This window comes from Peromyscus leucopus, chromosome 17 (assembly GCF_004664715.2).
Source record: "Peromyscus leucopus breed LL Stock chromosome 17, UCI_PerLeu_2.1, whole genome shotgun sequence".
Classification (NCBI taxonomy): Eukaryota; Metazoa; Chordata; class Mammalia; order Rodentia; family Cricetidae; genus Peromyscus; species Peromyscus leucopus.
In genome coordinates this window covers 44,928,208-44,940,915 of record NC_051077.1, presented here as the reverse complement: position 1 = coordinate 44,940,915, position 12,708 = coordinate 44,928,208, and the positions used below count along the sequence as shown (strand labels likewise).

The 12,708-nt window shown below is 35.6% G+C and overlaps 1 protein-coding gene across 1 annotated transcript in view; it reads right to left on the bottom strand.

Annotated features, from left to right (window-relative positions):
• Positions 1 to 12,708, bottom strand: part of LOC114701096 (probable ATP-dependent RNA helicase DDX60) — a 93,599-nt gene that overhangs the window by 57,977 nt on the left and 22,914 nt on the right. The window contains 6 exon segments of the mRNA XM_037211761.1: positions 567 to 682; positions 1,127 to 1,232; positions 4,407 to 4,562; positions 5,464 to 5,605; positions 9,188 to 9,346; positions 10,420 to 10,563. Coding sequence (XP_037067656.1) covers positions 567 to 682; positions 1,127 to 1,232; positions 4,407 to 4,562; positions 5,464 to 5,605; positions 9,188 to 9,346; positions 10,420 to 10,563 — 823 coding nt within the window.

Genomic DNA, 12,708 nt, shown 5'->3' with positions numbered 1-12,708 from the left:
CACAACTGATGATAATGGCCATCTCTCCTCCAGCATCGATCAGTATTAGCAGTAAGGAGTACGGACCCATGAGCACCCTTCCAGGGTGCTTGGGGTGGCAGTGTTTTGTTTTAGAGACAGACTCTGAGCTTTACCTGTCGTGTGCCCTGTGAATGAGCTTCAATAGACAAAATCAAGAAGAAAACCATCTGAGACATTCTGGTTCCTTGAAGTATTGGATAGGAAAAAAACAAGGCCCTCATCCTGGGCCACAGCCACAGAGCAGAGAGTTTAACCATTGTATATTAGACTTCAACAAAGAACATCCAGATTTCTTAAACCACAAACCATCTTCCCTTAACACAGTGTCAAGCTCCTCTGCCTAAGACACCTACAACCTCCATATGGATAACCACCAGGAAACAAATGGAGAACTCTGTTAACATCCTTCCTGGTGTCCATCTGAATGTCTTGTTGACTGGTCTTCCCCAAAACTTCTGATTGGTATTCGTAATGTGTTTTTCACTTTGAAATAAAGGGCAGAGTGAGGTCGATTTATATTGGTTTAACAGAATCAGCAAGCTCACCATTAAAATTGGCCTTTGTCCTGTCATAATCATCACTGAGGGGTCGGTGGGAATGCCAGTGCACAAGTTCATCAAACTCCTTTTGCTTAACCAGTGAGGTGACAACGGGGTCATCACTGTGAGTCAAAAAGAAATACAAGCATATTTCAAATTTCATGTCTCCAAATCTAACACATCTTGCAACTTTGAAAAATCATAGTTCCTTCTCCTCTTCCTGGGACACAGCATGTGTGGTAGAATGCAAAGGGCATTTTATTAGAAGCTTCAGAAGCCAGGACTATCCATGTCTCCAACACTCTCAAACATTCCTTGTTCTATTAATTTAAAAATAGTGGGAGAGTGCTTTGTTCTCCAACTCAAATCATACAGAGGTGATAAAGATGGTCAATGGGTAAAATGTTGCAAATATATATTATGTGTAATTTACTATCTTAAAAGTGGCTTTTAAGTTTTAAAGTTTTAAGTTTCTGGAGTTTATTCAGAAAAGGCTTTCTCAAAGAATATTTAATAAATATTATCCATTACAAACAAGTATGTATTAAAACATATGGAGGCCTTACCACTTTAGGAAAGGCAAGTCTTTCAAAATGTCTCCAGCAAATTCATCAACCAAATTACATGACATTGGAATAAAACCCAAATTTGGCATCTTTTCCTGGGAACTTTCTGTAAACAACAACAAAAAAAAATATGATCAAGTTAAATGTGAAACTTTCAGAAAGGAAGACAATAAATACATTGTTTTCCAAAATTTCACATTTAAAAATATTTTATATTCACTTCAATTATATTTTAATTTCAATCCTGCTCATAAAGTTATTTCCCTAGATTAGTCTTTAGGAACATAGTAGAAAATAAATAGATAAATAATAACCAAGCAAATAGGTATATAGATTAAATAAGTAGGTGTCTGGGTGGCTAGATAAATGAATTGATAGATATATGTCTGTATAGATGCATTATGTTGGTGAACATGTCAGATTATTGACAGGTGATAGAGAGACACATAATAGATGATTCCTATGGTGCTTATGTTCAAATGTTTAATCCTTTTATTTTTGTCTACTAAGTGATAAAGTATCTAAAGATAGCAATCTGAAAGATCACATATAGAGTGTCAAAATGAATTTAAAGACAGAAAAAAAGCAAAGGTGATGAGATTGATATCGTTATAATACTCCCTTTGAGCTCCCTTTTGATTTATATATAAGCTTATAGAAAAACAAGTAGATAGATGACCAAAAATGATAGATCAGATAGACAGACACATGATAGAAAAATGATAAATAGGTAGATATAGATAGATGATAGATAGATAGATAGATATAGATAGATAGATAGATAGATAGATAGATATCAGATACATCTTTTAGCTGAGATAATTGGTTAATGAATACTTTTTATTTAACATGTTATTCGTAATTCTCCTGATGCTCTCTAGTCCTATGTTTTCCCAGAATACCTTCTGCAACAATTAGTTTAAGTACTTTCCTCCATGTAGCAAACAGAGATCAAACCAGAAGCCCTGAGAATAACCCTCATCCAAAGCCATGATAGGAACTGGAGAATAATTACCCCATCTCTCTTATTCCTCACAAGAAATGTTTCCAAGATAATGTGAACCTCACTCCAAGGTCCCCAGTTCACCTTGTGTTTCCCCGAGTAGAAATCTACCCATAGATAGGTTCTGCAGAGTGCTCTTCATCTCCTGCCCTAATCTCACTTGAACCACTTCCTGGCTGGCCCAGTAACCTCCTTACACCAGTGAAATTTGTCTCGTGGGATTCATTGTCATAGAATACACACACACACACACACGCACGCACGCACGCACGCACGCACGCACACATGTATCTTAAGTTCTCAGTAAACATTTCTTTTGAAACTTCCTCTAAATCATATTTCCTAAAATTCATTACAGTATTAAGGATGCTATTATGACAGACAGACAGATGATGGATGGATGGATGGATGGATGGATGGATGGATGGATGGATGGATGGATGGATGGATGGATGTGCATAATGTTAGTTGGGCCTGGTGGTGCATCCCTGTGATATCAGCACTTGGAAGGTGGAGGCAGGATGATCAGGAACTCAAGATCACCCTCATCTACCTAGTGAGCTCAAGACTAGTTCATACTACACAGCGCCTTATCTCAAAAAGCACACACCATGAAAACGAAAGGATACACAGAGTAAACTTGTGGTACAGTCAGGAAAAACAACATGTCCACTCTATTAAATATTTCTGTATTTCCTTGTAAGTTTTTGTGGGTGTTTTGGTGTTATGATTGCCTAAAATCTTTTACTTTCCCAAATCACTAGTGTATATAATAGAATATATAATGTGATCAGTGTTAGCCCTCATAGAATACATTACCCTCATCAAGTACATCAGATCTAGGTCTATTCTCTTCCATAAGCGTAAATTTTTACACTTTGACCTACATTTCCCATCCCCTAACACTGCTCCCTCAATAACTATCTGTTTACTTTGCTCTACTTCTATGTATTTTTTTTAGACTGTGCATGTTAATGGTATCACACAGTACTTTTCTTTCTGTAACCAGCTTAAGTCATTTCTCATAATGGTATTTTTAACCCATTTCGTTTTCTTGTTGGAAACTGAGCCCATGGCCTCAGACCTGGTAGGACACACTAAAAGTGAGGAATGTCTCCAACCCTAAGGGTAACTCTTTTTTTCTATTTATTTATGCTGCTCAAACTCCCCCATTATTAATATCCAATCAGCCTTTAAACCCACTCAGTATTTTGATTTCTACAAGTTTGCTTATGGGAATGAATATTGGTTTAGAGTTTCTATTATTTTTCTCATTTCTAATTTTATATTTAATCTCTCTTAAATGTTTTCAAATTATATTCAGGAGGTATATAATAGTTGTGATGATTTAAAAAAACAGAAGTTATCAGTTCTAAGTCCACAGCTAATAGTGTTCTTAGTTATTCCTCAGCCCTTTCATAAATTCTATCAGCATCCATTTTTGATACATAATCCAATAATTTGATACATAATCAAATAATAAAACAAATGTTTGTGATTTGTTCCTCATAATAATTTGCCAGATCTCTCTGATCACTTTCATTTACTGGATTAGAGTGGCCTCGTGGCCTCAGCTTAAATTCCAAATTCTCAAGAGCCATCTATCATGTTCCAGAACCAGTGTGACTCCTTTGTTACTTCTGTTTGTTAAAAGGCAGGTCTAGAGGGAGCTAATCTTTGGGGTTTGCTATGGACCTGGTCTTCATGAAGACTGTCTGTTCTACCACTTCCTGGTTCTGGCCTCATCTCCTGTACCTGTCACCAGAGACACTCTGCACATCTGTAGCATAGAGAAGGCAAATACAGTGATACGGGCAAAGGCTTTCTAAAGGGGCTGCTGTCTCCTTTTTATTCTTTGGCATCTCATAGTCTGCCCAACACATGCCTACTGATTGTTTTGTTACTAAATAAGACAGATGCTGATTATGGTGCCATGCTAATCTCTATGCTGGCTTAGATGGTTCTCAGCTGCTCTAGTTAGAAGCTCTTGCAGGCTTTTCCCATTCTACTGTTTGGAGAGGAACTATCATCCTGTAATAGAATACTGAAATTTTCAGTTGACAGAGGTCACATTGCTAGAAATAGAATTCACACCCATTTGTTTCTGATTTTTTAAATTGGCAATATTAATTATAAAGTACATATAAATGTTCAATATTAGTCAAAGCACACCACCACATAGACATGACAATTATTTAAACACACAAATGCTAGAAAATTATTTCTACTTGGAGTTTTCAAACATTTTTCCCTCAATTTAAGTTATTAATAAATTACCTTTCACTGGCGATGGGGTCTTTTTAAGAAAATGACATTTGGTTGTTCTTAAAGGAAATGGTTTTCCCACATCAAAGTTTCTGACCAACTTCGACACAGTGTCCCAGAGATGTACATATTCCTTCATGATGACATCTCCTACATCCAAATCCAGGCCTGAATCATAATTAAAAATACTCTATATTAAGAAGCATCCACAAATGCATGGAAACACACAACTTCACTAAAGTCACTAGATTCTGAAATATGAGGCAAGCAGTGGGATTTTCAGTGGGCTTCTCACTGAATGTAAATGAAAATGATCATGGCTGTGGACAATGCCATGACACAACTTAAAACTGATCATGCTTTTCTGTTTGACAACATAATATTAAAAATTACTGTCTTAACTAATGATAATCAACAGTGGAGATTTAATTAAGGTAATAAAAATATTATACCACATATAACTTTGTAACCTTTAACACTGAATAAAACTAAAATAAAGATTAAGGAAGAATTGTTGTTTTATAAATAACTAATTTATCCCAATGCCTACAATATAAAGAGACCAAATCTTGATGTCAAAGACATTTTAATACTACTCAATTAAGCACTCAATCAAACATATTTTCTCAAAATGTGTTTTCTGTTTCTTTGACTATAAAAACACAAGAAAAGTTATTCTAACAAAAAAAAAAACAAATTACACAAAGAAAGTATAGAGATTATCTCTTGGAAAAACTTAAAATCTCTAAATTTCTATTAACAATGAAATATTTCTATTCATCAGAGCAATTTTATAATTACCTACCATGCATGAAAACTAACTGTTCTGAAATGTCATAAACTCATGCTTTTAGCAAAAATACTCATGGAGTAATAATAAGCTAAAAAATATTTTGAATTGCTGTATTCATCCTGGTTGCTATAAATAAAATCATAAACAAAGACTGGGAAACCTGAAAATAATTATTATTTAAACAATAGACATTTAAGAAATGGTTTTGAAGTTTAAAATTCTTCATGAGCTTTCTCTCTAAAGGAAGGTGATGTGCATTATATAGTAAGTTGATACCTTTTGCATTTTCATTTTCATAGTAAAAAGCAATATTCTTCAACAAAGGCTTATCACTTAAATCAGAAAGGTGAAGCAAATTCAGACTCTCAAATTCAAACATATGTACATTGCTTAGGATGAAATATTCGCACCATTTTTTCTGAAAATAAAAAATAAAAGAAACAAAGTTATTGACAGCTTTCCTGTCCACAGTAATACATGGAATGACTCCATATACATCTACAATCCAAATGAAAGGCAAACAGCAGGACTGTCCCAATTCTCATTAGCATGTAAACCCATTTATTTGAATATAGATTATGTTGTCCCTTAAAAACTGAAGCATTACATAAAATAAAAAAACTGACTCAAAAATGAATTTAAACTGAATGTCATTCTAGCACTTGGAGGCTATGGCAAGAGATTGCTGAGAGTTTGAGACCAGTCTCTGTTACACAGTCAGTCTCAAACCAACCTGAGTTACACAGTGAGAACTTGTCTCCAAAAACATCTTGTTTTCGTGAGCTAAAGAAATATCTATAATTACTATTGATAGTTTCCTCTCATTGTGATTCACAATCTCAAAAATTACGTATTTTTTTTCAGCTTTTGAATATGCCTCTGTTCTTTATTTAGGTTTCCTTGTTTACTTTCGAGTTGCCAAGTGTTGGACTACTAAGGGTTCTAGAAACAACAAAATGTTTCCCATCCACCTGAGCTGTTAGGTCTCCACCAACTTAAGGCTGTGCAGGGATGCTCCATCTTAACACCGGCAGAATGTCTGCACTAACAGCACTTACTTCTGGCCATGGTAGACATGAGTCTTCTTCAATGGTATGGTTTACAGTGCTAAAGTGAGAGCCTCCTGTGGGAGGTTTCTTCATCCACTCTCCCTTGGTGTTAAAACCTAATGCTTCCCAATGAAATGAGGGAAATGAAGCTGCTGTTCATGATCAGCTAGAATTTCCAGGTACATCCTGCCAGGCCATCTTAGAATGTCATCAAACATTGAACAACTTTTTATAATGTTTTTTAACCTTCCTTGTGTATTTAAAAAAAAAAAGGCCAAAGTTCCTCACTAATAACAGTTGTATATCGAAGGCATCCTGTAGAGGGTAGCCATTCCAGCTTTGGTCTGGAAGTTCCAACCCCCATTGAAGCTTCAGTAACTATCACGCCTACAAGGCGGGGCCAAGGGAGGGCCCTGAAGACCCACCTTGCTCTCTTGTTGCCTGGACACAAGAGGTAGATGAAGGGGAGTTCTCCAGAGAACACCTCTGGGCTGCACTGCATCTTTTCCAGAACCTGCCACCTACCTATCCCTTCATTTGTAATTACCCACTAAATAAATCTTCCTTTTAACTACATGTAGTGGCCTTAATAATTTCACCAATAGCACCCATACAAGTCTGTATCACACCTATTGTGCTCACACCAGCTCCCATTTGAGTTCCAGGGCTTCAACTACATAAAGGTGACAAAAAAAAATTAATAGAACTGAGGAATAAATTTTATAACAAAATCCAAAGCACATTCCTGGTGCCACAATGCTTATTTAAATTTCAGACATCAGTAGATTTACTATATTAACCTGAAGGGACCCATATTAAAGTGTTTAAATGAAAATGAGATCCAGAAGTGGATCTGTTAATATTCATTTCATTAATAATACATAGTCTGTTGCCCCCTGCGGGACTAACAAAGCACCTAGAGGAATGTCCTTCTATGGGGTTTAGGATACAGAATTTTCTCTCATGAATCAGTAGAACCTACACAGAGTCATCTTCGTCATGTCTAGTATTTACGGCACCACAGAACTCCTTCAAAATGCCATTATAACAGCTATGAATGCTCACAAATGCAGATATTCAATATATCCTACCACTCTTTTGTATGGATATGGGTGTAGTGTGGGTGTCTTGTCCAGGTATGTGGAGGAGTGTGCATGACTTCAGGAGACATTCCCCTGGTATATCCCACTTGATGTATGCAACAGGGGTCTCTCATTGGCCTGGACCTTGACCAAGTCGGCTAGAAGGCCAATAAGTGATCTTTCCATCTGCTTATCCTTGGGATTACAAGTGAGTATTGCTGCACCTGACTTGATTTCAGACATGCTTTTACATTGGAGATTAAAGTTAGGTTCTCAGACTTGCAAAGCATGTGTTTTACAAACTGAACCATCATTCTTGTGCCTTATACCTGACTTTCAGTTTCCAACCACAGTTCACACTGTGGTAATATAGTAGTATGTATATAAGTAGTAGTGAATGTAACACAAGCACTACCAAGTAAAATTAATGTAACTTAATCGCCTCTTTAGTCACACTCCAATCAATGCCCTTCATGAATTTCCTCCACCTCTCCCATGCTGCAGTTTGACCAAGGCATTTATGCAAATACTATTCCTCCTTGAGTAAGAAAGCAACACTCTCCATGCAGTTCAGCTGCTTCCACTTATGCTTAAGTCACTCTTAAGAATGCTACAGAAGATAAATACTCAGGGTCTTAAGTCTAGAGTGCTCAAAGGTCACTTCCCTTAGTCTCCACACCATCGACAGGTATGTGGCTAAATAACCCCCTAATTTCCCCAAATCCAGGTTTGTTTCTACACTGTGTGGTCTACATTGAAAGTCAAAAACACTTTTTAAAAATAGAAGTCCCATTAGTCTGCTTAAAACCATTTAGTAGGCACCCAATGAACTTATCTACCCTGACCTACCCTTGTCTACCTGACTTGTCTCTCACCCACTACATCAGTTTCATCACTAACCCCATAGAATCTCTGTCCTTGATACACTGGATGGACTCCAGTTCCTTGGCCATGCTATCTTTAGGACAATCATGCATAATGTTTCTTCTCCCAGAATCTGGTTTCCATTCTCTCCACCCTACTAACTCCTATCTATCCTCCAAGACTTGAGTAATATAACTTCTTAAGAGAAACCTTTGCAAACTTGGCTAGATCTTCATTATCAGATTCTAAAATACTCTAGTTCTTCCTTCACAGTAATTGTTAAGATTTAATATGTGTCTTCTCTATAAAATGTAACTGTCTGAAAGAGCTGGGGTGGGATGACAAAGGATGTTTAGCTCACACTCAATCTCCAGGTTGGAAAAGCACATTCCTAGTTCCATTGAGCATAAGACACTTTTCCTGACTGTTTATCTCAGGATCCTAAAAGAAAGTATGCATGGCTAATATATATATATATATATATATATATATATATATATATATATATATATATTTCGTTTAAAATGAAGAGAATAAACTGAAGTGTTAACAGATTCTTGCACTGATTTACATGGAAGATTCCAGAGAGATTTTTGAATTTTTCAGTTTTCCCAAGTTCTCCAAAATCTCTCTATCCATACATAATCTGTAATGAAAAAAATCATAAAGCCTTGCATTTATTTCCTCAGCTCTTTCTCAAAGCAGAATGTGGTGGTCACTGGGAACTTCCTTGTTAATGACAGAAAACCCTAATGCTGACAAGAATTTTAAAAACGAAAATTTTAAGAAGCTCCTCTTTGGGTTGGATACATGCCATGGTGCTTGTTATTACTACTTAATATATTTGTTAACACTAGTCAAGTGACTGATGTAAGCAAGCTGACCTTTTGAAGACCCCCCCCCAAATTTAACACTACCCTCTATGAATCTGTTTTGAAGGTTAATGTGGTCCATATGTTTGAAGTAGTTAGAACAAATGTATAAGTGAAAGGAGAGTATATTTACCATTTTAAACACAGTCTTGAGGTCCTGAATCCAACCAGAAGTGATGAATCTTGAGCGAGCTCGCTGGGAAAGAGGTAGATGGAGTTGAAAAGCCACACTGAGGCAATGTAGCTTACAGAAGTCTTCCATGTCCTTCAGGGTTAAACAATTACCCTTTTCCTGAGGAAATTAAAGAAGGTGAGTAGAGAAAAGCAGGCTGGAAAACTACACACTCAATTTTTGGAAGCACAAACTCTGAAGCCAAGCCCTCTATGGGAGAATTCCATGTTTATACATTCTCCACTTCAGAGACAGCACTTACCCAAAAACTAGGCTGTGTTTAAACATGTCTGAGATAGAGGGGAAAGGAAGCTTCCAGCTTTGTAGACGTTGGTATATGGCATGATTCAGTATTTTCAGAGACTCCAGGTTTAAGCTAATAAACCAGGTGATGAAGGGGAGGTTTCACAGGACCTTGGGTGGGTGGAGCTACATGCTAAATACTCTCTTCTGTCTAAGCAACCTACTCTGAAGGCAATATTATGAACTGCCAGCATGAGGACAAGAGGGTACCAATGTAGCTAAAAGGTGTAAGTTCTCAATGACAAGAGGAATAAGTAAGTAGATATATTTAGCATTATGGGACAAGAACATCTTTGTTATTGTCAAGCATTTTGACTTGTTGGGGAAGCAAGAAGACTTCATTGGGACACTTCTAAGATCCCAGGGAAGATCTAATGGTTAGAAGTTCCAGAGAGAAAAGTTTGACTTACTATCATGATTTAGGGATGATTTAAAATTGATGTCTAATCATGTAGAAAGGTTTCATTGAAAATTATATTTAAGGAGATACTGCAAAAAAAAAAAAATAGATTCTTGACCTTTTCTGCAATAAAGAAACCTAAGAACAGTAGTCTCTCCCAGCTAGTCTTGCAAGGCTTTCCTGAGCATTCCATGCACTCACACAGAAAAGTCCAAAGCACAGTAGCATGGTAGGTGGTTTCTCCTTTTGCCTGCCTGTGGGTGACAGGGACTGAATATATCCTACATGAAACACCTATAGGTAACACACTACATCATGGCCAAGAGACTTCTTTATAACATGAATTGTAGGGATTTTCCTATTTCTAAAGTTTGTATAAACAAGAGAAAATACCAGTGCCAAGTGGGAAAAATGGTGGGTGAAAAACAATAAAACAGAGAAGCAGTAATGTAACCCAGTGTAACAACTACACCTGTTTGCCTTCGCCCACCTGCTTGGATGCTTTCTTCTCTCTGTTTTCTAAAAAATGGTGGTACATTTCCAAGGAGAGGGAGCACGAAGTGACAGAGAGGACTCGTCGGATGTCAGATCCTTCTGGCCAGAGCTGCTTAAGCAGAGATAGAGTCTCACAAGCCTGTCACAGCAGAAAATTATAACGTCAGGATAATTAGAAAACTATATTTATTCATAAGTGATCATATAGTAAGAAATGGGTGGATATGACCATATAGAATATGGTTATTTCAGCTTAAGAAAATTATGAACAAAAATGTTGAGTGGTAAAACTATTTCAAAAAACCGTTAACAAATACACGCATGAAACATAACACCTGTAAATCAACAAGGAAATACATGACTCTTTTAATACTAATTTTCCAATGAAACTCAAATAATGAGAAAAACAATAAAAGAGCTTATATTCTTTAGTAATATAAAAATTGCATTTTTAACTTTCATGATTATCAAAGTACTTTTTCATCTTTCACTACTTTAATAACAGACAGCACCAGAAATCATGGTTTGTCACTCCTTACACTCTGCTAATAAAGTTATAAACAAGCAAAGGCATATGACAACACATTTAATTGACATTCAATATGTTGATTTTTTTTCACTCAAGTTCTAGAGACCTAACCTAGAGGAACAATCCAAAATCTGCCTGAAGACATGTATGTACACCAAGGTGTTCATCACAGAATGATTTGTAAAAGTGAATCTTCAAACAATTTAAATGTTTAGCATTCAAGAAACACCATATGTCCATAAAAATATTACATGTTAGAATTTTAATGAAATCATAAAATATGTATGTAACAATTTTGAAAAGTAATAAAAGGGTGTGCATCTAACATACCATTAATACTGTAAGATACATAATGTCACTTAAAGGATATATTCAAAATATGTGAGTCTTGCCTCTGAGTGTTGACAATATAAGCAAGTAAGACATAATAATAAGGAAATGTATTCAGAATAATACCATCACATTCTTGAATCTAAATACTATAATTCTATTGATGAAATTTAGAGATACATTATCCTCCCGCATTCCTATATTAACCAAGGCACTAGATTACTCACAAGAAATTTTATACTCTTTACACTATATTTTTATTATTTTATGAATATGAATGGTTTTGCCTACATGTATATATGCAAGAGAGTAAGATCTCTGCATCACTGAGCCAACTGTCCAGCCCCCATTTTGTATTTTCTTAAAGTATATGCATATATAATTTTGTGGCTAATCCACATGACTAGAAGCAACACATATCATTGCAATCAACTTTCTAAATGTATTGGGTACTTTTATAGATACTTTGCACCAAATTTCCTCTTCTGCATCAGTTAAAAAGGAAAATAGTAGTACCAGGAAACAACAATGATGAAATGTATAAGGGAGAAATAATATATTCCATCTGGAGAATATATCCAGTTCCCTATCATACTTGTGGCACCTCAAGACTTTGTAGAGACCAAAGAGATCCCACAACCTTATGGGAAATACAAAGGACTGATATCAATAAAGAGTGAACTACAACAATCATAAGAAATAATGAATCTTCCCTAGATATGCAAAGGCTATTTTTAAAAGTAATCTTTTAATTTGAAATTTTTAATTTTCTTTTTTTTTGGATTTATTCATATTACATTAAGGTGTGAGTATATGCCTGCACATACAATTGTACCTAATATATGCTTCATGCCCACAGATGTTAGACATCAGATCCCCTATAACTGGAGTTATAGATGGTTGTGAACCACCATGTGAGTGCTAGGACTAAATTCCAAGTCCTCTGCAAGAGCACCTAATGCTCTTAAGCACCATCCTATCATTCCTGTCGAAACTTTTAATTTTCTATTAAGTCATTCATGTGAAAAAAGAAATGCAGACTGAAGTTATATAATTTCTTTAAAATTATAATAAAATCATTAAATATAATATTCTATGGAATGCAATGAAGATTATTATCTGTATGTAAAAATCTATGTCGTGCAATGAAAGCAGTGGTCAGAGAAAAACATCAGACTAAACAATGTTTAACACAAAAAGTGAGAAAATAGAACAATTAAATGCTCTGCTCAAAAAAAAATAGATAAAAATAAACAAGAAAAATCAAAAGAAAGTAAAAGATGAAATCATAAACTAAGAGAGTAGAAGTCCGTATATCTTGTTAATAGTTGCAAACTCAAGCTGGAATTAGATAAACATCATTAAACAAATAAGAGAAGCCACAAGTGTATGAAATAAAAATAAGAGAGAATGACACCGAGACAG